The sequence below is a fragment of the Etheostoma cragini genome, chromosome 1 (genome assembly GCF_013103735.1).
Source record: "Etheostoma cragini isolate CJK2018 chromosome 1, CSU_Ecrag_1.0, whole genome shotgun sequence".
Taxonomy (NCBI): Eukaryota; Metazoa; Chordata; class Actinopteri; order Perciformes; family Percidae; genus Etheostoma; species Etheostoma cragini.
In genome coordinates this window covers 5,444,245-5,470,775 of record NC_048407.1, presented here as the reverse complement: position 1 = coordinate 5,470,775, position 26,531 = coordinate 5,444,245, and the positions used below count along the sequence as shown (strand labels likewise).

General features: G+C 40.0%; 1 protein-coding gene and 1 long non-coding RNA gene across 3 annotated transcripts in view; one reads left to right on the top strand and one right to left on the bottom strand.

Moving 5' to 3' along the window:
- Positions 1–26,531, bottom strand: part of efl1 (elongation factor like GTPase 1) — a 98,920-nt gene that overhangs the window by 1,925 nt on the left and 70,464 nt on the right. For both annotated transcript variants that reach the window (XM_034867666.1, XM_034867674.1), the window contains exons 18-22: positions 12,011–12,140; positions 11,502–11,628; positions 10,006–10,210; positions 8,014–8,525; positions 7,411–7,595 (exon numbers count right to left, since the gene is read on the bottom strand). In XM_034867666.1, the coding sequence (XP_034723557.1) occupies positions 7,411–7,595; positions 8,014–8,525; positions 10,006–10,210; positions 11,502–11,628; positions 12,011–12,140 (1,159 nt within the window). The remainder of the gene's footprint in view (positions 1–7,410; positions 7,596–8,013; positions 8,526–10,005; positions 10,211–11,501; positions 11,629–12,010; positions 12,141–26,531) is intronic.
- On the top strand, positions 6,683–21,709 carry LOC117942731. Its single transcript, XR_004656210.1, has 3 exons — positions 6,683–6,769; positions 12,151–12,154; positions 21,699–21,709. It is a non-coding gene; the product is annotated as an uncharacterized LOC117942731 (long non-coding RNA).

The window sequence follows — 26,531 nt, the reverse complement described above, 5'->3', positions numbered from 1 at the left end:
ACACACACACACACACACACACACACACAGACACGTGGATGGGTGATGTCCAAACTCTCTCAATGCTGTAAAGTGATGCATGACACACACCCACCACTTGCAAACACACACACACACACACACACAAACACACACCCACACACACACACAGAGAACAATTACTAAGGCAGCACAGGCAGCAGGGCCCTGCACCTGCCTCTGGTTACACTGGGACAGATGGCAGAGTGCAAGCTCCAACAACAGGCGGATTACAGTAGACAACAAACACACACATGCACACCAGTGGAGGGCGAGAAGGGATGGGGAATCCTGAGCGCTTCTTAATTGACTGGCTGTGCTAGCGTTAGCTGGTAATTTAAAGGAAAAAGTCTGACGATATCTGTTCTGTTGTACATGCAGATGAATGCCACCAGTACCCGGAGTTCTGCATTTATCCGCCGTTAAAACTTCTGATAGATGACGGCCTTCAGAACGGTTGAGAATTTGCCTCTTTAGGGTTTAGCATAACGCAACCATAGCAACCAAAAACAACACTGGCTCTAGCCGTTTACTTCCTGTTTGGTGCTGGATAGAGGAACACCATTGGTTGTTGACAATGTTCACATGATTTAACAGGATATTCTTATAAAACATAATCAAACATATTTGATGTTATCGGAACGTCCAGGCGGGAAAAATAATGACTGGGACTGAGTTTTAGGACCACCTTACGACAGTGGAACTGCTTGAAAAGTAATTTGGTGTAAGGTCGGCATAAGTGGACTGTGAGTTACAATATTGGTCTTAACAATATAAATGAATATGAATTCAACATGCCTGACATGGAAGCACTCTGCTGTTTTGACCTATCTAAACCTATTTTTTGTGTATTTTTTGGTTTAAGAGTAGTGTTTTGTTTACTTTGCATTAAAGGATTCTCATATTATCACGCGAGAATCGTGGGATCACATATGACATGAAAATACATCTTGTCAGTCTTCAATGGGCCGGTAAACACAAGTACAGAGTACCTTTACTAAATATTTTTAACAGTATAGTATTAATAAGCTGGCTGATATTTATACTAAAATGGGCTATATATCATGATTTATTGGGAAAAAACAAGCAATTCTATGTAAAATAGACATTCAGCACCCATATAAAGGCAGAAGAGAATGATCCTTTGTTTCATAACCGCATTCTCAGACACTGTGACATTTCAACTGTGAATACAACCCCTTCTGGGTGATTCAAGACCCCTCCGCTTCACCTCTGGGTCCTGATCACCCTGCCGGGGTTGCATTTGCTATGGCAACCTCTCGCTACATTATCACTTACATACAGTATATAAAACACAAGTAATAATAATCTCAAGCAACTGCTGAATTAGGGTACTGGCTTATTTTTTGTTACAATATAGGCACTGCAAAGAAATCTAGTTGTATCTACAAATAAATGAAAAAATCTTCAAATGAAGAAGTCTAAACATCCAAATTCAATATAGTTATACATTAGGAATAAGATGATTTTCAAAACAAACCTGCAGTACTATGATCATATAAAATGCTTATTTGAAGAGCCTGACTAATAGTCTAATTACAAATAATAGTTTTTTAAAATTGATATCAATATTATTCGAGATTTTTTACATGAACACATCATTTCCACATTGTTACAAACACAAGTTCAGTTACCTATCACACTGGAATACACATACAGATATAGCTGTGACACGCTAATATCTGGATAAAATATGAGCCATGCTGGTATATGGCTCGGGCTCTGTGTACTAACAGGCCTACAAAATTCAACAATACTTTGTACACACAAACACATACAGTAGTTATACTGTCAGACAGATGTATTTGCTGATCAATACAAGACTTATTCACACAATTCACCAGTCTGCAGCTGAACAAAAGCTCCTTTCTGATGGAAATCTAATGTAAACGTCCCCACAGGAGCCACTAACCCTCCAGTTACCCAACAATGCAACGCTCAAAGTCTACTCTCTCTGCCTCTGCGCTCATTCGTATGTTAATCCGATATCCTGGCCATATCAAATCGCTGTCAGGAAGACTGTTGACATCTGCACTAAGCAGCAGGCGAGTCCTGAAGCTGAGTGGGTCAGGGAACAGTGGGGGGGTGGGGGGGGGCTCAGGAGCAAGTCTTTGTGAGGACGCATCGGCACACAAATCAGAGAGACAACTCTTAATGAGGCAAAGACAATGGCTGCAAAAAACAATGTGCTGGCTGGGGGGAGGGCGATGGGGGGGGGGCGCACGTGTGTGATGCAAGGTGCTGCGAGATGGCGGGGGTTCAAATGATGACAAGAAGGTCATGAGGTTACTACAGCCTCTCTGGCAACTACAATTTATCCCAGTATATAAACACTTCTAATCTCAGTATGGCCAGAGGAAATATTTAAAGCTTTATCTATTTATACTTTATTTTGTCTGTCATGTGAAATCAAGTTACCCTACTCACATTAAGACTGTTATTTTTAACAACAAAATTAACAACCCAACTCCAAGGCTGCAAATTATGAGGAAATAATGTTGCGATGGTGCTATGGTTCACGTTATTGGAGGGAATGATCATCATTGTATCATTTTTCTCTTTTTCATGACCTTTTATTCTTTTAAATAAAAAACTTTTTAATGATTATACAATGATTTTTAAGAGGATTTGTTTTTTTTTGGACAACTCTGCAGCACCGCAATACTTCATTCAAATATTGCCCATCCCTGCAATTTGGAAATTGCATTAGCCCATCTTGCGATTTCTATAAAAGCATGATTAATTTTGCAGCCCTGCACAACTCCCTACGGACTGAGCTACTGCCACCCTCAAGTTATTGCAGTGAGTGTAACTCCAGAAAAAGAGCTGGTTTACTGTTATTAAATATTATATTTGGAGATGCTGTTTGCCTCAGTGGAATCAGCAAATGTAAAATCTGCTGACAATGCAACCCTGCCTTTACCTTTCATTCATTTATAATTTATGAAATGATAATAGCATTATTGTCATCATTATTTTTATCCTTTTTATTTGTCTTGTTCCTTCCTGATCTGATAGTTTTTATTATTATTTTTAATTAATTTTTTTCCATACTTTTAGTGCTCCTTTATGTAAATGTATATTTTATACATTTATGTCTGGGCTGCAACACTGGGCCTAATAAAGTCGCCAAAAGAGATCCAAAGATCTGTCCAAAGATGTGTAGCTACGTCTTACAGAGGCAGGATCTACTGCAGGGCTGTTCCACTGGATTGCATTGGATTGTTTCTATGGTCACTTAAGGTTGAGTTGTGTTGGGGATTGACGGTAATTTAATTTGCTCATCGGCCACTGTGGCTGGAGGTTTTCCAAAAGCTACTCATGAAAAGTCATGAAGAATTTGAAAATAGAAAATTTCCAGGCCTGGAGATGTTTTGGAAAATGAATAAATACAGAAAGACATGGAACATTTATTCACAAGTTCCTGCATGACAGAGTGTGGTTCTGTTAAGATCAACATGTAAAAACCTATATTGGTTCAACAATATTTTAACAAATTTGCAATAGCCATCAACTTTCGTAAAACGGCCCATGGTCGGTTTCTCGCATTAAAACGTCTCAGAAGTGAATTTAGTAATGAAATAGCAGACAAACAATGTATCAAGTTTCCAGTTGTAGCCGGTTCCAATTAGACAACCTGGAGGACGGCGAAGCGGGAAAAGTTCTCTATTGTTTGAGGGATTGGGCGGGCCAGCTGTCAATATGGGTTACTACCCAGTGTGCTTTGTTGAATGGTCTCAACGTTTTATTGTTTTATTTCATGTGAATACTAGGTTACTAGAGGAGTAACTTAGTATTTGAAGTAATGCAGTAATGCAGGAAGTGTGGATTGAGTTTCCATGCTTACTGTGTTTCCACAACAATGTTAGTGAGTAAATCTACTGAAATGGCCCCGATAGCAGTGCAGTGTGATGTGTAAGATGAGAAAGCAGAGGTTAAGTTGTGTGTGTGATGTTGTATAAAGACAAACAATGGTTATCTGTATATCTTAACCACGCGTAAACCAGTACAGAAGGCATCCATAAGTTGGAGGGTTGACTGAAGTTCCCAAAAGTAAATTAAATAAAAAACAAACCTAAGAAAAAACGTAAACTACAATATTTTTGCTGCTGAAAGATTCATAATCTCATTATAAATGTATGTCAACATATAACGGGTGCCTACAGAGATAAACATGTGCATAGTTGGTTTAAAAGCTTAGTTGCACAATCTTGTAGTTTCTCTCTGATACTGTTGCCTTTGAAATTAATGTCTGTCACTGGACACTTTATTTACTTATTTTATTACTTATATTTCAATTATCATTGCCTCTCTGTGGCCGGGTTGGATAAGTGGTAGAGCAGGAGCACATGTACAGTACATGTGCAAATATGTCAAGGGTTCAAATCTAAAACCTATTTTCCGGCATGTCTTCCCCCTCTCTCTCCTAGTTGTCCTGTCAAAAATTAAAAGGTGAAAATCCCCCAAAAGAGTCTTCGAAAAAAAAAAAATATCACTGTCTCCCAGTAATTTCCCATCAAGGATGAGATAATGGAGTTGTCAGGGTTTGACACATTTTATTCAGTAAACATCTTACTGGTGTCAGTGTTGAATACATGTTTATTTTGTATCAAAACATATAGCTTGTCATTAATTTTAGGATGAATTTTTTCATTCTTATTTTTCATGTGTACACTTTCAGAGAACGTTTGGTCATGAAGATGTACCTCAAAGGCATGCAAAAGTTATGGAAAAGTCCCGGAGTATGTGTATGTGTGTATGAACCCTGTACTAGCCACTCATTTCCACTAGACGCTAATTTGTGGAAAATTAAATTTTTTTCTTTGGATTTGAATAAAGATAACAATGGTTTGCAGAAATCAAGACTACATAAAATATAACTTTTTGTATGAAATCATGTACCCAAATAAGACACACATATAAAGAGCAGCTTCTTATTGCATAGGCTAGGTGGTGAAAGTGTGTAGAAGATTAGTTCAAAGTATTTGAAAGTGATTTGGAGCACACTCGCGTGTCACTTCGCAGCCGGCACGGGCCCTTGGGTGACGGGAAGCGGAGAGCACAGACCTGTCCTGCTGCTGGCTCCATCTCATTTCCTCGGCTTGCCATGTCGCAAGTACGCACTGAGCGGAATATTTTAAGGAATTGCCGCGGCTTGCTTGTCTGATGTACCTAACGGGCCAGCGTACTCTGGTTGTGGGCTGCCCTGCACACAGCTGTGTTCCTGTTTTGGACGGTTTGCACAGTGTCACAGTGCTCTAGCCACCAGTGTTACAATATAAAAGCCAATCCACCCGCCAAAGTGGCTTGTGAGAGTGACTGTGTTACCCCCCATTGCAAAAATTTACCCGCATTGCGTGTTGGCACGTGTTAATGTCAAACCCTGGTTGTGTTACTGTGAAAGTGAAGTTAATGTGTACCATATGATATATAAATGTGATTTGGGGACTCACAGTGACTAATAGAAGTTATTTATTAGGGTATATGTAATTATTTCAAGCAGTAATTTACACTGATAGATGTTCAATGCCCTGATTTGCAGTTTCTATGGTAACCAACGCCATACATGACTCTGATGTTAATGAAGCAGGTCATCTGTCAGTCTGTCACAGGAGTTTTCACACTTCAACCACCATCATCATCAGAGTTTAAAATGTGACACTTTTAAATTACAGTGAGGAGATTTGGACACGTGGCTTCATCTATCTCTTTACAGACAACATGACCCATTACCCCAGCTAACACTGTCCATATGGCCTGCAGGGCGCTGAGACCTGTGTGTGTGTGTGTGAGAGTGTGCTGCGGCTCAAGCAGCCAAGCAGCAGGTACAACGGTCTAACGCACATGCTGTCTGTCGCAGCTTTGATCCCAACTCCCCTGAGGGAACCATCTCGTCAACCAGACGGCCTCAGCGACCTACAGCCCCACATAACGAGTGAGTGTGCGTGCAAACGTGTGTGTATATGTACAATGGCTAATAGAGAAAATAGACAGCAAGCCAGTGGGGGAATGCCAGGCAGCCCATATCGGCTGGCGTCAAAAATAGATTAGATAGGAGCTTTGCGCCACTGTCTCAACAGCCCAACTGGGTAACATTATATATCATATATCATATCACACGTGCGTTGGACGGTTTACGCCTTGCTGTCGTCCATTAATACCTGACAATGGACACCTTGAAGGGCACCCGCTTATAACATGGTCACTTGCCAAATATTTTTTAAAAACATGAATAACACTTGAATACATTTTACAATCAAAATCTAAAGTTGCTCCAAACAATGACTCTGTTTTCCTGGCTACGCCTAAGGGTTTGACTAATACCTGGAACAATCATTCTCATCCCATAAGATTCTTATGTAATGCAACCCTGTTTACTGCTTCATGAGATAGAACGGACATCAGATACGACTTGCCACCCTTAGCAACCGGAGATATTTATAGTCCGCTCAGCTCGTAGAACCCTTCAGCTCAGCTACGAGCCAGAAAGCTAATGCTATGCTAGCAAGTTCCAAAGTCAATAACATTGTGTACAGTCGGCAATCAGTACAAATTTGACAGTATGTTTAACATCAAGACAAGCTAGCAATCAACCATGTCATTGTCCCCAAAACAATATGAAGAATTTTATGAATTCTTTTATCCAAAATGTGTAACGTCACTTTGGGCCGCAGCCTGAAATAGCGACCTGAACAGTGAACAAGATGTGAGATAACGTTATTCGCTGTGGGTACCGAGACCCGGTGCTAGTATGCCACCGGTGCCTTAACAACCAGTAACTACCGGAGCAAATTGCAACACGAATTTTGGTGCCTCATTACGATGCCACTGTTGTGCCTGCGCAGCTCTGAACAGCAGAAGCATCTGTCAACAGAAGCATCGCTGCATGTGACGCTAGTTAACGTTACACTCAACAGCAGCTAACGTTAGCCTACAGTTAGCTATCAGCTGGATTAAACACGGTTAAAATGCTGACGGCTACAGCCTCGCGGCCCATTCAAAGACATTGTAACATACCCTTTTCCCATCTGGTGGTTGTTTTTGTTGTTCAACAGCAATTTACTAGTGAAATATGTTTTTGTTAAAAGATAACACTATAATGGTCTCATGACAGCCAATGTAAAGACCAGCCACCTAATTTGATACCTAGTTTGATAATTAGGCCTGCCATGACATATTATTTATTTGTACAGTAATAGTACTGAAAGTGACATGTCTTGTTATGACAGCGTCATGTCATTATGACAGTGTTATGTCTTGTTATGACAGTGACATGTCTTGTTATGACAGCGTCAAATCATGGTTATGGCAGTGTTATGTCAGTCTTATGCCGTCCCTTTCTAATAATGTGTCACCATAGATAATATTCACCTCCCAGTGGCTGAAGACCAGCTGTGGACTGGCCAATCCGCTGGTCCTCTTCCGGATCTCGTCGGCAAATCCAAAGCTCTCGGCCACAGGCAGAACGGCCTTGATAATGAACATGTCCGTCCCTTCCTTCATCTCTTCATGGAGTACACGACCCTCTCGCTTCCCCAGTACGCCATATACTCGGCCTGGTATAGGAAGAGACACAGCGTAAGGACACACCTGATATATACAGCAAAACACATACACACAGGTCTCCACGTGCATCTTAGAATATAGCCAGAAAACTTCACAAACAAGTTTAATCTTGTTAGAAGTAGATTCTATCAATTTGGACACCAACTGAGTTGGAGAAATGTCTTATTAATAATAATAACATCAATGCATCCAGTAGTCTCTGGGAAATGTAACTAGAGATGCAATAAGTAAGGGTTTATGCCCAACAAGGCGTACATCATCAAGAATTATTGGACCTTTAATTTTTATTTTAATGCATTTTGCCTTTTAAAATGTATAACAATAACTCTGTTTCCCTGGTAACACCTTAGGGTTTGACTAGTCTATTTCCACAACGTTCCACTCCCGGGAATGCTCCGTTGTTCTTACCTAGCACCTCGGCAGTGGCCATTATCTCGCAGGTATACATGGCAGCCATGAGCCTCTGGGGCTGAGCCTGGAAGGCGTGGCGGCAGGCCTCCTTCATGGCGGCGATCAGCTGACCGGAGACCGGACCGTAGCAGTCTGCAGAGGCCGCCTGCGGCCTGCGCCTGGCCTGGCACGAACCCCCTGTCCATGTCTCACCGCTTCCTTCCACTCTGTTGTCTGTCATAGCCCTATGTAATTTGGAGTCCTCCTCCAAGAAGTCCTGAGGCTGTGGCAGGACTGCAGACTGGATGTCCCACCTCTCCACAGAGAAGCACACTCCCATCAGGGGCTCCTCACACATGGGACCTGACAGAGTTGCCAGCTGGAAGCCGCTAACGATGCTGTTGTCCAAATCTCGCATACCGGAGGCCTGAGCTCTGGCCTCGCCAGCTTGATCACCCCTGCCCAGACACTGCCACAGTGAGGGCCGCTGGTAGCCCTCCACAAGGTTCAGCAGGATGTTGGGACCATATCTGCAAAAAACAGCAACATGGTCATTACAACTACACTCTGAAGGACTTTCAGACATCAAATCATTTAAGCCAACACGAGTGCTTATTTACAACAATGTAGAAATACCAAACTAAAAAGCCAAGATTATGAATTTTCTTAAACCATGAGTATTTTTTAAGCTTTTAGTCATTTAGTTTGAATTCACTAAAATATTTTTCACTGCTTATTTTCATTTTAGTTCACTATAATAACCTTGCTGTAAAGACACCAATGACATATGTCAAGTATGCTGTAGCAAAACAGTTTTCTTTTTTAACCCTTCAGCAGATTCATGTTTGTGTACACCGGATGAATGTAAGTTCAATTTTCACTCTCTTTTGACTCTGTTTGGGTCTCCACCACCTCCCAAGTATCTTTAGCTGCTAAATGCTCCGCTATGTTCACCAGCTAGTCTTGAACTCTGTCCGTCTGCTGTTTGCTGCTGGAAAGGTGGTGTTCTGTTGCTTTATCTGAGCTTTTTTTACTGAAACAGCTGCCTGCCGCTGGAAACCACTTGATGAGAGCCGTGGAACTAAACCAAAATAGGACATTTCTGGGCCATGCTAAAACTCTCCTTAGAGCTGGGGGGAACTACAGAGTTGGACATAATAACCTTTTATATGAACCATTACAATAGTACTAAGCTAATTCTCACTAATTTATTTAAGAGCAGAATTCAGAGAGCAGATTTCTTTAGCAAGTTGTTCGATTACGGTTAATTCTTAAATAAAAGCTGGGGAACAAACAGAAGCTGGCCAGAAAAGGGAGGAATTATGCCCTTTCAGCATTTATTGACAGTTTCTTAACAACTCTTGAAAAAAATGGCAAAGCACCTGAAAATAATTAGAAACTGTTTCAGAGTGAAACTCTCAAACTCAGCAGCAGAGCATTCACATCAGTGTTGAAGGTTTACTTTTGATTTCAAAGTTATAACTTCTGGGGAAATACTTAATGAGTTTATTTATCAAAGTTCATCCTTTAAATGAAGCATGAAATTCAAACTTTCTATTTTGTATGTTTCTATGCTGAAATGCAAGAAGGTTAGTAACTCAAAGAGAAAAATTTGAAAGATAGCTATTCAACCTGACTAACTAGTCTTAAGCCTCATATTAGCTTCAGTATATTAAGTTTGCAATAACAACAAACAGCATTAATCACACTTAAAACAGCAGTAGAATAGAAAACAGGGAGATTTTTAAGTCAAATAGTTACATTTGTTAATAAACACAGAGAAAATTAGGATTTAATGCCTATCTCAAATACCGGCCTAGTTCCTGTTTCTTTGGTCTAGGACAAATAAGACCAGAATTCCTTTACGACAAGTTCTGCTCTCTTCCTGGTCTTGTCATTATTAGAATATATGTTCAATGTGAACCCAAACTAAATACCTTTGCTCCATGTCCTGTGACTCTACTTTAAATGTATAAAGGATATACATTTTTAATAATATCCGTGTCAGACCTGCGAGGGCCAAAGGCCCAGATATGCTCCACAGCGTTTCTCCACTTCCTCCCCTGCAGCAGGCTCTCCAGCTGGGCCTTGAATCCAGCTATGGCCTCCAAAGTCTTGGGGCTGATGTCCAGACTCTTCCCCTCCCTCAGGGACATGTTCACCTGCTCCAGAGTCCGAATCAGCTCCGTGCTGCTCTCCAACAGACTGGTCACCTCTGAAAACAAACAGATATTATTGACATTGTTTCATGGAAGGGTTAAAATCCGACACTTTGTTCATAGTTTCATTTATTGTAGAAAATCTCTTTTAACAAATCACATCTAGTATTTGTGTATGTGAGCCGTTTTTTTTCAGTGCTCCTTAACCAGCTTTCCTCCGTTCCTATTGTACATATCTACGTATGCATATGGAGTAGGACTTTAGGACCTAATTATGAACAAATGCAGCCGTAAAAAAAAACTTGAAAATTATTACAGAGGTGCTGATAACAATTTGATAAGATGTATTTCATATAGAACTTTTCAAAACCGCCTATGTAGAAATAAATGGGAAATTGATATGGGAGGGTGTGTCAGACACAGCGCCCACTCCTTCATCTTCCAACCCTTTGTAAACTGGCTTAGGTTTGCCCTGGACCAGCTCATAATTATTCTGTTGTAGTTTTAGACTGCTGGGGGACTTACTTTGACACATTGTGCCCCTTTCTCTTTCCATTTGAGGGCATTCATGTCCCAGTAATTGTTTTACTAACTTAGCTCTGGGGACATTTTCTTGGATTAGGGTGGCACCTGGATGGTGGTTGCAGCTGCTGCCGTGGTCCTGCTTGACGCCCTGCTACGCCCTGCACTTCAACTACTATTTATAGTCATAATTAATTTCTCAAATTCATCATCATTCATTGAGTATGGTCTAGACCTGCTCTTATATAAAAAGCCCAATGAGATAACTGTTGTTGTGACTTGGCGCTACATAAATAAAATTGAATTGAACAATACCAACTGCTATAGTTATTATGAATCATACTTCTCTATATCTGTGTCTCTACCTGTCAAAAGGAAGTTTTTCCTCGCCACTGTCGAGCCAAATGCTATCTCTTGGGGGGAATTGTTGGGTCTTTGTAAATTACAGTGTGGTCTAGATCTACTCTATCTTTAAAGTGTCCTGAAATGCCCCTCCCTCCTCCTCATCTCCTCCCTTCTCCATTCCTACCGTGCTTCCATGCACTAACCCCTTATTGTCGGTTATTGGCTGGAATGCTGGAAGACTGGTTGTTATGTTTGGTGGTGCAGGTTGGCACAGATTTTTTTTGTTGCCGTTTGAGGAGCCTGGGCGGTCTACAGAGGCTGCGCTTTTTACATTTGACAAAAATGTTGTAGCCTAAAAAACGCGTCACATCGCTCAGTGCACCTTTAATATAATACTGATATATTGTCCAGCACTAACACAACATGCAAGTTTCTTTAGTGTATACTGAGAGCTTCAACCTGCTTGGTGCTTGGTCTTACCTTGTGGCAGGGGGATGGCCCGGACACTGACAGTGGCCAGTCTGTTGGGAGTTGTGAGGGTGACCAGCCCAATGTGGTCCACATGGAGGGTGTCAGACGGACGGCCATGAGAGGCCTCTTCTTTCACCTAGCAACGGATTCACACACACACACACACACACACACACACACACACACATTACAGGGTGGGAGTCTCTATTGATGTTGCTGTCCTCAGATTTAGTGGCAGGGAATGACAAACTACACATATTATTTTCCATTAGTGTACCGTCTTTGGACAATCAGTTGAAAGGAATTTTCCATCTGCCCTACCTGTGTTATGCTCCAGGAACAAAACTGTGTTCCTATTTTTCACTAATCCTTCTTGCTTTTCATTATTATTTTGACACCCCAGTAATAATGCACATGTCAGATGGCACACACCATCAATTCAAATGTTAGCAAAGCTTTTTATGAACTGGTTATTTATGGATGTGGACTACAGATTAGTAATTGTGCAGAGGACTGACCTGGTGAATGATGGCTACTTTGTGCTGTTTCCCAAGGTCTTCGTTCACCATGTCCACTTTTGGGGGACGTACCACTGTTTCTCTGAACGGAATGATGGGCTTGGACACGCTAATCTCTATTTTAGCAAACCTTTAAAAAGACAAGTAAAAATCCCGTTATTGATATTAATGAGATAATTTGGTCTCCATAGTCCACCATCAGCTTCATGCCAGTTTGATATAATACTAAATATATAACCTGAGAACTGAGAGTTAAATACATTTTTAAATGGAAACAAGACCCAGACTAAGAGCTTGGTGATGGTAAGCGGGTAATGCAGAGCTGGAACAATCAATTGATGAGGAATACAAAAAAGAAGCTATTTTATTTTGCCTCCCCCATGTGAGGATTTTATGTTTTTCTTTGTCGTATATGACAGTAACATTAATATCTTCTGGTTTTTGGAGTGTTGGTCAGATAAAAAGCATTTAAGCCTTTGAACCAGAAGATAAATATGCATTCATCATTTGCTGCAGCTCTAAGGTAACATTTGCTAACTAGCTCTAAACAAACACTACAGCTGAGGCTGATGGGAATGTCATTAATTTTAACAGAAATTTTGACCTGAAGATGAAAGGAAATGTTATTAATCATCCAGAGGGTAACATAATCTGACATCTGAATCTAATATAAATATTTCACACAAAAAACAAACATAACCTAAAAGTGGCGCTAGATGAAAAGTTAGGGCATAACCAAAGTAAGCAGAACTTGTTCCTTGGGATCACCAATGTCTGTTAAACATTCAGTAGGGTTCCATCCAGTAGTTGCGTCCCTAAAACCACGCTTCTGGCATGGCTAAAAACAGGACACACAAGCCCCCACTATCACACTAAATTAAAGTACTAACTACGGAAATCCACCAAGCAAGCAGGAGATCAAATCTGACATAAACTTGATCCATCACCAATAACAAGATGCTCCTATTCCTCTTCTAAGTAATTTTCCCATGTTTTTTTTTTTTGTAAGTGACTAATTGAACAACAATCTTTGAAATTGGTCCTGTATTAGGCAAGACAGCTGTAGTCAATACTGGGCTATTGGGCAAATAATTACCTTTAATTTCCTCCATTAAAGGTGCTGTTTTGCCACCAACAGACTCAGATTATTAAGTGATTATTAGGTATTAAGTGTCTTGGTTACATTATAGAAAGGATCCCTACAGAGATAGACCTTTTTCTCCAAAAGAAAGATCTGTTTCGTTTATGATGAAACCTTGATTCATCATCAATAAAAAAACTCTTATTTCCCTTTAAAGTACTTATGAAAGCTACTGTTGGCTTTGGAAATAAGATGAGGTAAGGGAGAAAATACATAATGTCAAAGAAATCTGAATGAGGACATGTCTGGCACATGTCTTTTGAAATCAAGTTTATATCTCGATTACTGTCACAGTTATGAGTAAAAGAATAAACTGTAATTGTCCATACCAACTCTAAAATGAAACCAGCTGGTCTTTGCCCAAAGACTTGTCTGTGTACTAAAACATTCACATAATCTTGTTTTTGAGATATCCCGCTGACACAAAAAAAAGGGGGGCCGACACAAAACCGTCTTTACACACGGACGGATTTCAAATTTGAGAGAACTTGCCTCTTAACCCCCCCAAAAAAAAAAAAAGAAGACATTTATGTGCTGAAAGCCATATTCAGCTAAACTGAATATATTTTACCTCCCCTGATTCATGTCCTTGCTGTGTCTCCGCTTTTAAATCTATCCTAGAGGAGACACGGCTTATAAACAGCATAGAGCGAGGTTGGATATTATCCATGACAGGCGCTGTAAATATTAATATGAACAATAACACATTGACGCTGAGGACTTCTGAACTGAATCTCGATCCTTCCACAGACACATGGAGTAACATCAGCTGATAGCTAAGTGTTTTTTTAAACAAGGACAGATGTCAAGCTGAAAATGATTAGCTAAAAAAACTAAAAAAGATTTCATTTGTCAAACGTTCCAATGTGACAATTTGCTGCTTTTAAAATTTAATATATTCTAATATTATGGGGTTTAGACAGTACCTTTTCCTAGGTTTTCCAATTTAGTTGCAGACAAACTGATTAATCAAGAAAATAATGGGTAAATTATTCCATTCTGAAATTAATTGTAAGTTGCAGTTGTGTGGGGGGGACCCTAAGATCCCCCCGGATCTTTGGCTCAAATTCCATTCTTAAATGTAACACTTTCTTTAAAGACAACAGTAATTTCTTACTGTTATTCTCATTATTTCCTTCTTCAAAAAAGCCAGGATTTGAGTTTTCATTAAAAACTAAACAATGCCTGGTGTGATAACTGTATGCTAAAATAATCAGAGCACACATGATTTAAAAGGCTATTTTTTAAATGAAGTGCGACACAGTTAGTCCACATAAAACACCCCGGGTCTACATTCACTTCAAGGAGAACAATGAGGGGAAAATGCATTACCGATGTGTTCTAACTGAATATTCTCAGTCTAGTTTAGCCAAAATACGGGATCTGCAGTGCTTTACCGTGTCGTTCACTACCAAGCCTGTTTGTTACCGATAGGCTACCGGCAACCTGATCTCACTTTAACAGATAGTACGCAACTATCTTGCTTTTATTACAGACATGTAAGATCACAGCAGAAAGTTGTCTTGTGCATGTGAATAGAGGAACCACTGGAATGGATATTTGGTGTTTTTCTAAGTAAATGGGAAACAGTAATGTATAAAACTGCCAATTAGACTAATTTACCTGTTAAAAGAAGGTCCTGGTATGTTATTACGGATCATTCTGGTCATTTTAACACCTAGTTGCAGCTGTAAACAAATGCGTCTACTTTTTTTTTTAAGATTATTTTTGGGGCTTGTCCGCTTTTATTTGACAGGACAGCTAGGTGAGAAAGGGGAGAGAGAGGGGGGGAGACATGCAGGAAGTCATCAGAGGTCGGATTCAAACCCTGGAACTCTGAGTCGAGGCATTAATCTCTCAGTGTATGTGCACCCCCTCTACCACTAACCAACCGGGCCACAAATGTGTCTACTTTCAATGGCGTGCTCTATTAGGTGACCATTTCAAGCCATTCAGGCACTTCAGCCTGCATGGTTACTTACCATGCAGGTGAAAGCGTGGTTCTACAAATCAATAATTTTACTGGTGTTTTATGTCCTTGAAAAATGTTTTCCTATGGGATCATTGGTGCAATTTTGCACATTAATAGCAGAATGTGTTCCCTTAACAGCTTTTTAAAATCTCATTGATATGGACTTGTCCAAAAAGAAAATACAAACAAATCAAATACACTGTTTGCAGTCAGTGTGACTTAAGTTAATAGTGCCAACACAAAAAAAGTATGTTGGCTTTGAGTACGGCATGGAACATCCGCACTGATTAGGCTGTCTATCTGTATTATAGGCTTTACTGAGCGACAACACAGGTGCTTCTTGGCCAGGGGTCACTGCGTCATTCCTAAAAACATGACTGTGTCTATCTCTGTGTTAGGTGGTGCAGGCACAGGGCTGAGACGAATGCACATACTTGCGCCTCTTATTTAGCAAGCGGCAACAGAAAACAGGTAATCCAATCCCTCCCTGTCTATGCTGCTGATATTCTCTCACTCTGTTAATGATGATCCGCAATAAGTCACACTCTTAGGTTCCATGGTTGCCTGCGCAAAGCAAGAATAACCTCACTAACACTGAAGATATCAGCTGTAAGATCACTGGACTTCAGTTACCAGACCTGCGCTCTCTCCTGAAGAAACCGGTAGTTCAGAAAGCTACAGAATTATGGGTAATTCTGGCCATGTTCTTTCTTAGATGAAAATGAAGATTTTTGAATTCCTTAATTCATGCTGACATTAGGCTCGTAAACGCTTAAAAGCTGCAGCATTTAGAGCTTGTAATTGTAGGGAAAGCATAATGCTTTGATTTTAGTTTTTATTGTTATACTTAAATTGGATTATGGTTGTATATTTATTTAATTTAGCTTAATTTCGGCAACCTGTGTGTGCTATGCTGCTCTTGCCTGGGTTTGCCAGTTTGTTTCTGCTTCTACAGACATATTGGCTGATTGAATGATTGCATGGTGTTTTCTTTTTAATGTCCCCTTCTGTTTTTGCAAAAGGAAGTATATATGTTGAAGCATATAAGAAGAATATATGAGACATATTCATGCTGAAATAATCCAACCAATACAACGATCACACATTATTAAACTTTCAAATAAATTGTCTTGTTGTCCTAAATCAGTTAAAACCTAAAGTGACTAAGTGACTGATGGGAACACCAATCTCTGAAGGTGGTCCAGTCTTAAAGTTGTCATATTTTGTTTATTTTCAAGTACATAACGATATTTAGAGGTTATGTAAGATGAATGTGATTTTACTCTTTGTATCGGGAATGCAGATAAGTCAAATAGGAAAAGGGCCCCTTGCTAAAAACGCATGCTTGCGCACGCGCATACACACACACACACACACACACACACACACACACACACACACACACACACACACACACACACACACAAACCCACGCCACCCTCAGATATTTTTTTTAATGCACCAGCTTGATGTCTACATTAAAGCGCCCATATCCTGCAAATTTTTAGGTTCATAATTGTATTTTGAGGTTGTACCATTGTACATGGTTTAATTTTCAAAAAACATCATATTTTGTTGTACTGCACACTGCTGCAGCTCCTCTTTTCACCCTGTGTGTTGAGCTCTCTTTTTTCAGCTACAGAGTGAGGCATCTCACTTCTGTTCCATCTTTGTTGGGAGTTGCACATGCGCAGTAGCTAGGTAAGGACTAGCTAAGGACTACTAGCCAGTCAGAAGCAGAGTATGAGGGCGTGCCATGTTAGCAGCTAGGCAAGCATTATAACGTGTGTTGCAAATTGATGTGCATTTTTCTCTGAAGTAAAGGCTGGACTACAATAGAGCTGTTTATGAACAGTGTTTTCTGTTGATGACAGTAAGTCCCTTTGGGGTGAACTTTGGGCTTTTTTACTTTGTAAACCTAATACATGCACAAAAAAGAAATAAAACACAATAAAGGAAATGGAAAAAGACAAAAAGCATAATATGAGCACTTTAAGCAAGACCGCTGCAGTAGCGAAACAAGCTGCAATGTAACAGTATTGGGCAGTTGCGCATCTTCAATTTCATCAACTAAAGGTTCTATTTTAAAAAGTCCGATTTTTTTTTTGACATGTCGCAGCACCAAAATAGTTAGCCAAACCCACCAGACTCCATTTAAATGAAGAGAAATTTCATTATCGTAAAATACACTTCATTTAAAGTTGACAGAAACAAAATAATTAAAAGCGGAGGACATTGTATGAAGCTCTTTATGCTACATTTCTTTATAAAAAGTGCTGTATAAATAAAGATTGATTCATAAATAGGCAACTGTTTGCTAGCATGTTCTCAATCAACCTAAACAACTTTTAGGTGATTATGTCAATGTTGTATTCACAGCGTGTTCAAGCTGCCTCCGAGTGGCCAAAGGAAAAGATTCAGTTATAATTTTTATTATTTAACACTGTGCTCCTTAACTCTCATAATGAGGATGCCAAGAGCCAATCTACAGGTACAGGTACTGTGTTTTAAACGTACATTGGTCTGCATGGGTTTTTATAAAGACTTAGGTACACAGAATATATTGGTGGCTAATTTATTAAAGTCCAAAATGAGACGATTCAAATATTGTTGTTCTGACTATGGAATTTCAACTGATTTCCTCTAATAATGTGGAGACTTTTTTTAAATAGCTGTGGGCTAGTGAATTCAGCTGAAATATTAAGTGTCAGTTATATATAAGTAGTTTTCAGCTTCCAAAACTGGGGAATGATAGAAAATACCGAACCACAACTGAAACTGAGCCTTCCCAAATAATGCAGGCTTGTGTTTTTGTTGACTCTTGAGATTCAAAAATGTGCCCAAACGTTTGTGGTGGGTTTTACATCCATGGTGAAAATATATATAGATATTAAATTGTTATCAGATTACTTAAACAAAGATTGATTTTATCATTTTATCTATTATTGTAACCCAGCCCTGGACGGAATTATCAATGAAGTGCAATACTGAACACTGTTTACCATGTCAGTATTTGTCATCTTTGGCACCTGGCCCAGATCTGACAACAGAAAAAATAGAGGGAGAGAGAGAGAGAGGGCAAGAGAGAGATAATCCTCTCAGAGTGCTGTTATGTCACAGTCTTGTGCTGACTCGAGTGGCAGAGCAGCGCTGACCTCATTCTAAACATGACACGACACACTGCAGGTCAGGCTGCTCGCCAGCCGTGTCACAGAGGGCTCAGGTTGCCATGGGCCAGACCACCATAGGCCAGACCACCAGCCACCTGAACAGCCAACTAGCCAGCCAACCACGCTGGTCAATCAGCTAGCTCATGAGACAGTCAACTAGCTAAGAAACCATTTAAGAGGCCATCATGTCACATTACTGCCCAACAAAGCAAACAACGAGCCACTGATGAGTCATCCAGCAAGCAGTCCACCTATCCAATCAGGAAGTCACCCTGGGAGCTTAGTAGCCAGTCATCAGGCCAGCACTTGTCGTTCTTTGCCATCTCTGTCCCGAGCTGTCTGTCCTGGCTCTAAACATAGTAGCAGAATTACACATGGCCTCCTTTCTTCAGCTGGAATCCCACATATATATGGCAGAGTGAAATCCTCATCCACTGACATGGCGGACAGAGGCTTACTCCCAAATCAGAAACCAAGAAGACCCAATTTACTTAACTAGCAACAGTGATCCTCCAATAATCAATTATCTTTTTTTATTTATTTATGTGTTTCCTGTTTTCATCTGTCACTTATATATTGAGCAGTCTTGCGTTGCCAGACCTCACTCCATAACGGTGCTCTGGTTTATTGGTATTTCTTTAAACCAATCTCAATTGTCTTGGGCCGGGCTGAGCGCCGGACAGAACCACGGTGCTGCTGCAAAATAGCTTCGGGAAGGAACTTGTTCTGGTAGAACGTGTACGTTTAAAGGTTGTTTTAGTCGTGCAACAGAAAACTCAGATTGGACAGATAGTCTAGCTAGCTGTCTGGATTTACCCTGCAGAGATCAGAGGAGTAATTAACCATAGCGGAACGTCATGGATATAGACTAGTATTGAGTGACTAGAAAAAAAATGATTTTATCCTTATGACACTGTATGTCAGTGAGGAATTTAGCCAACACTAAGGTTCAAGCTGTAGTGTGTGCAGTTGTACTTGTCAAAATAGAGACGAGTAGTAGATTATTGAGTAGTAGCCTCAATAATTATATTCAGTAAGCTTGTATGATTGCACTACATCATGCAAGTGCTTTTTTACCTGCACTGTCTCAAATCACACAACCTACACAATCTGTTTTTTTTAACCAATCAATGTTCGGAAACACATTCGCAAGAGTGGGGAATTCATTTGTTTTATGTGGCTATAATGAATAATTATATTATAATAATGTATCAAATGACAATATGAAAACAATGTGTAGTTTCTAATAACCTTCAGAGAGTCACCTGAATCTGTAGCTGGCTTTATGGCCACTTTCAGCTCAACTGAACTATCTGCCTATTCTACTGACTTTGAAGACTTTGAACAGACTAAAGTTTGACACTATCTCACATCTGAAGACAATCATCTCACATCTAACGTTAAACTTCCACATTTCAGGATATCTTTACTTTCAACTCAATTTTTTTTGATGTTTTCTTTTTCATTTACCTTTGCGGCCGGAATTACGACCAATTTATTGTTTTCAAACCCAATCCATCTAAACCAGGGGTGTCAAACTCTATTTTACCAAGGGCCACACTGGAAAATGAGAATCCCCTCAATACTATAAATGTATAGTTTATTGCCATGCTTTTATTTCATCAAAAAGTAAAATATCTTTGATTGTACTATTGCATGCCTCATATACCCTTCTCACATAGAGTTTGGTCCCCATAAAGCCTGAAAAATATTCCTTTAATCATCATAGAAGTTAGCAACTCAATGCATTCTGATTAAATTTTTAAAAGTCCAAAATCCAGGAAATAATTAAGTTGAGCATTATGTTAATTGGGGGGAGAGGGAAGGAGGTGTAAGCTCCTCAGGATACAATCTGCCAGCAACAGGTCAATGAAATGGACTTTCACAAGCTACAAATGAGAAGCTGCTTTTGTCAACTGCTGTTTGGACGTCAAAGATGCATTGTTTCAAAAATGACTTTAAAGATAACTTTATGATTGTAAATGTGCTTGCGAGAGTAGAAAGCTCGGGAGGTATAAAAACAGTTGGGGGAGTCGGGGTAAGGGAACACTTAATTTGACTTGGTTGAGAATCAGCTTTCATTTTAAATGTTGCTGTAGATTTTGATTTGAGTTCAAATTTTCAGTTTCAACACAATCTGAGTGTTGCTGTTGACTTTCAATATGTGTTATATCTGTGTTTACAGAGGCAGAGCAACACCAGCAGTTTGTAGAGAGGTGGGTCTGACCTGTCTACTACAAGTTCTCTGTCTCATTCCTTCTTCTGTCACTCTCTTCTTATCTACTCTTTTGAACTTTAAAGTGTTTCTTTGAGTCTGACTTTCACTCTTTGAAATGTGTTGGATTTCCCACCCAGTGAAGTAAGTTCTTGTGTCTTCTTTTCACGGCTGATGTTAAACTGCTCACAGATACAAGGCTTTAGTAATAGCTTAGTGTAAAAAGAACACCATCTAACAGAAAGTAAGTGCTGTATCAGGGTTCTTGAGCTGTGTGTGTGTGTGTTACACTGTATGCCTTGAAGGCTTTCATTGCGTCAAGAGAAAGAAGTGACATTGGCATCTTACTTTCATTTTTGATTAGGATGTATTAATGCGCCATCTAGCAGCATGTGTAGACAAATCTAGGATGGTAATGCACAGGACCCCTTTGTGGTCAGACAATGCCATTGGAAGTAACACCAATTTATCAATTGAATGAAATAACTGAAGGGATGCAAAAAGAAAATCTATTCTGGAAAAAGATTTATGTCTACATGGGAAAAAAGAATAATCCTTAAAGGTGGGATTAACTGAATGCCAAATATCTCTAAGGCCCAAGCTGAGGGCCAATCATTTCAAAGCATTTCTGTCTGTCTTTAAGTCTGAACCCCAGTGACCTTTGCAGTTGACATATCAATATTTGGGTCCTCACAAAGCATTGAAGTTTACACCAACAACAAAAGAAGAGTCTGTTAACCCCAGCATTTAATTGGTGAGTGCAGCACTTCAAACTGCCATCCAAAAACATTAGGCGCATAAACTGACACAAAACTATAAAACTATAGTCTGTTGTAGAAATCACATTTCTGCCTGTACTGTCTGACCATTCTCTGTACAGTTTCTGTAATCATATCAAGTAAGACTAGAAAAACTAGGACACATAAAGAGATTAAGACAAACCAAGAGTCCATGTTCATCATGCAGTTGTCTTAATTCTGATCTTCTTCCATGGTGTTCTCCGCGATAGAATCCAAGGCGCCCACTGTCTTTGTGGCAAAAGGAGGACAAGGAGCAGCCCCTCTCCTTCAGCATCCCTACCGGAGGTAAAAGCTCTGTACTGGAAGCCTTCATTGATCGTCAGGGTCGCCGTGTAAAGTAGGAAAAAATCCCAATCGTTGACTCGTGCTGAATCCATGGTTTGGTAGAAGGCTTGGCGTTGCTTGCCAGTGAAGTTGCTGTAGTCTGGAGAAAAGCAAATCTTTCTGTCCCCAACAACGGGTGGAGATTTACCTATAGCCCATAGGATTGCCTGCCTGTCTGTGTAGCAAAGCACATTGAAAATCAGTGTGCGATTAGTAGTCTTCTTCTTCTTTGGGCTATCGCTGTAAATTTGGTGGGCTCTCATACTCTTGATGTGAAGATAACCCCTCTTTCAACCCGACGATGTGGATATTGCATCTTCCGTTTCTGTGCTCCATATCTGATATCTTCACCTCCATCTTTTGAAAAGCGTGTCCATGGGTATCAAGAATACTTGACTTGCCTTCCACGATAGTTTTTAGATTGTCCACATCAGATCTGATAGAACCAAGGCTTGCAGTCAGAGATGCTAGCTGGACATCAGTTGCAGTTAGCTTCTTGTCATTGTCGATACCCATCTGCCGAATCTGAGAAAAACGTGATTTGAGGTAGCTTTTCTGTTTCTCCAGTGATGCCTCTGCATTGGCCACGTTGGGGTTTGTTCTTGTTTGCCATTCTGCTTTTAAGGACTCTATCGAGCACAAAGAGATATAATATAGGAGTTGGAACCATATAACACAAGTATTTGGCAAGGTTGGGCCAAGAGCTATACCTTAAAACAACCACTAAAACAACTTTTGAACGTACACATGTTCCACCACAACAAGTTCCTTCTTTAGGTTAATTTGCAGTGGCACTGTTGCTGCATTCGGCACTTAACATCTCCCAAGACAATTGTGATTGGTTTAAAGAAATGCCAATAAACCAGAGCACGAGACTACTCGCTTACCAAAATGCCAATGTGTGACGGTGGGCAGAGGGTGCTTTAAATGGGGATGAAAGATCCGGATAAACACCACCAGCTGCTAATGCACCTCTCTTTGATGTATGGTAATAGTTTCTACCATTCCATATGCAGTAGCACTCTGGATGCGCTGTACACCTCTTGCCACAAAAGCACCAGGACTTCTCTTTGAGCTCTCTGCTCTGAATCAGCCTGTTTCACCCAGTAAATTATCTTAAAATCAGCCCCTTTGTGAAAAAAAATGAATGATAGGCTTACTGGCCTAGGATAAGGTAGTCACTAAGGTAGCCATCTACAGATACAGTTAATTCTAAGGATTCACTGACTGCTACATGTATGCTTAACATTAAAACATGATTGTTTATCCAAAAACACTTAAATCAGTGTGAATGATGTTATAACAGACACAGACTTCTGCTGTCCTCTAGCAGTATATTTCCAGCTCCGCGGCTCAAAACTATAACGTTAGTTGAAATTTATCATTGCGTTGATGCATCAGGATGCGGACTGGACTGCAACAATGGAGTGACAGACCATAAACGATTATTGCCTAATGATTTAACTTAATGATTTTACGGTCGCTGCTTATTTGTTTTTGCCTTTTGTCTGTTGTCTGCTGTGTTCAGGCTCCGCTACATTCAGGAAGTGCCTTTTAAGGAGCAGATACAACACAAAGGGAAGTTCTGACTGGTTAAATTTATTGATGAAAACCATGTGTAGCAATATACAATAATATTGCTACACATGGTATAGCACGATATCGAACCGATTAGTTTCGTGGACAGGATAACAGAAATCCAATTGTGAGACCAGTGAAAATTCCCAGCCTTAGTTGGGACAACCCAATGCTGAAACAATATCTAATGCAGCACTACCCACTATGTTGTAAAAACCCAGGCCTCAGACCAGAGCTGATTTCATTCCTTATAAACCCACAGGTTGCGAGGACCATCCAGGGCTGCACAATTTATCTCTTTTAATCGTCAAAGTGATGTCAACTTGCGCAATAACCATTGCAAAAGGCTGCAACATATTTTTTGTGCTAGTTGAATGGAAATATAAGTAGAAACTGCACTTTAAAAGGTAACTGTCATTCTTTTATTAGTGGTGCCTTTTATATTCAATCCAGTATTCAATTTATTCAATAAAAGAATGTTTGAAATGATTTCCTTTCACTTGTTTTAAATTATTGTATTCCAGCAAAATATTGAAAGTAGCACAAAGGCAGAAGTGAGTACACTGTAATATGTTTATTTATCGCAAGTTATATATTGCTATTGTGATATTCAGCACTGTTATCCCCTATCAAATACTGTCCTAATATCATGCAGCCCTCATCCTCAGTGAGCACTCTAACAGCATGGGAGTTCCTGCAGGGACAGGAGTCAGGCCTGTCTGGTAGAGTGGCCATTTGGAAGACCCTCCAGAGTTAAAGTCTTATTAGAGGTCACCCCCGAGTTCGCTAAACAGCTCTGAAAGCAGTCTGAGAGATGGGGAGGGGGAAAGAGTCTCTAACTAGATTGATAAAAACAAAAAAAAACTGTCAGCTCTGCAGCCTAAATGCCAGGCAAGAGGTCTGGTGAAAACATCACTCATTACCTCCAAGGTTTCTGCCTTTTCACAGAGTTTTTTTCCTCGCAACTGTTGCACTATAATGCTTGCTCTTAGGGGAAAATATTTGGGCTATTGAAAATTATAGAGTGTGGTGTAGACCTACTCTATCTGTAAAGTGTCCTGAGATAACTTCTGTTATGACATGACACTATAAATAAAACGGAATTGAATCACTGTAGTGATGACGTCGGTGTGATAAAGCGGGGTGAGGCAGGATCTGGGAGACAGGCCAATGACTGGAGCCAAACTGAGAAAGAGAGATCCTTGAGAAAAACCTGCTCCATTTTGACAATTTACTTTCAGTTCATGTGTCTTTCTGTATCTCTGCTCACTTACAGATCTATTTCAGTTGAAAGCAATCGCCACTGTCTCTTTGTTGCATTTAGAAGTGGACATTTTGTGCTTCTGGTCAATAGACACATTCAATCCAATCATTCAGGCTAAAGGATAATGTCAGGGCTGAGTTTTGGGAAGATTTTATCTGTACTAAAACTGGCAATGGATGCCAGTCCAGGACATTATATAGAGATTTGCCTTAAAACACAACTCTGAGAACAAGTTCTGAAATATTACATCTCTGAATTAAATGACAATACCCTTAACCAGCCTAGCACAGAAATGACCCATAAAGTATTAACTAATGCTTATAATAATGAGTTAATTGACTGGTTCATAAAGCATCAAGTAACACAGATTTTATTAATGAATTAATTCATTTAGGCCGGATGAATGGAAATACTTTTACTACTAATACTATTTCTAGGGTATTTGTGTGTTGCAGTTCTCAAAATCTCTTCAGGAAACAACATACTTCAAGCTAGCTAGCTAAAAGCAAGTTTTGAAGAAAATTTGGATTGTGCAACTAGGCAGGCCTGCTTGGTTCTTTCAGGGAATGATTGTGAATACTATGTTTACACTTATTCTCTAACTGGGCCATTTTGGGACTGACTGTTGGGATTGCTGTGGACAAGGTACCCATGGAGATACAGTGGTAAGAGCAAATTATGTGTAACCATGTATCCTGCTAATTTAAATAACTCACGTTACTGTATTGTGTGAACAGTTAACTTCATTGAATATCGGATGCAGATATTTCTTTTGTGGGGTCCAAATGTTACACCAAAATGACCAATTTGCAGAGCCACCGTTGCGGCGCCCCGAGCCGCCCAAGACGATTGGGATTTGTTGTGAGAAATGCAAACAACCCGTTTGCACGTTTTTTTTCTCTTGTCCTGGAATCTATCTGTGGTGTGGCCAGACCTTACTTTATAGTGCCGTGGAGATTTTAGAATAAGAGCATTTGGGCCCATTACATATATTGGTGATCTACTTTATAATAACTTTTTAACAATAAAATGATGGGGGCGGGGATACGATTAGAAAAAATGTTTTATGATAATAAAGAGGCATTGTTTACTTTATAGGCTGTGCATTTGTGTTATTACATTATCTGGGTCACATAAAAGTGATATATTATCAATTTATTCAAAACTTTAATTTGTTAAAAAAAGTAATGAATACATTTTTTTTTTATTTGACTGAAAAGAGACAATTATACTGATAATCACAATAATGTCTGGGACATTTAATTGTAGAGCAAAATTCGGAGTAGTTACAGCTCAACCCAGCAGTCACACTAGGACACACTTTCCATTGTGAAAAATCTCTAAAATAACTTGCCAGTCTGTCACTGAGCCGCTGCTGTTTTGAAAAAAAAGAAGGCCTGCGGCGTCCAGACAGAGAGGCATCAGTCAATATGGAATGATAGCCAGATAATGATGTGTCTAGAATTGGAAACAGATCAGGTTCTCTGTCAGATCTGCGTCACTCAGTATATGAACACACACTGTATTCAACCTGCACTAAATGTACACAGTCACTACACAGGACGAGCCCAGGATAGAGACAATCAATCAGACTGAGACAGAAAAAGACCCAAGGATTGCTTAGAATGGATGGGGCGGCCTCTAGCTCACCCAGTAACCCCCAATTGCAAACCGGTTGCAGAAGGACTGCGGATCGGCTACGATGCGTGTTGGCTCCGTGCTCCATTATCCTTTAACACCACCAGGTCCGGATTAGTTGCGGAACGGCTGCGGCCATGACTGACAGCTGACGTCACAAGGACCCATGAGATCTCGCAAATTTATGTAGAATAGAACCAAAAAAACAACAACAGTTTGTTTACATCCAGAGGAGTAGAGGGGAAACAACTTGTTTCTGTGCGTGACTTTCTGTCGTGCTGAATTGCTGCGGAGCTCACCGGCATCCGCAAAAAATAGAAGCTCTGCTTATCTGCAAATCAACGGAGCTAGGACGGAGTTGTTCCACAATCAGTGGAAATACACAGATTGAATATATATACTGTATATATTCAATAGAA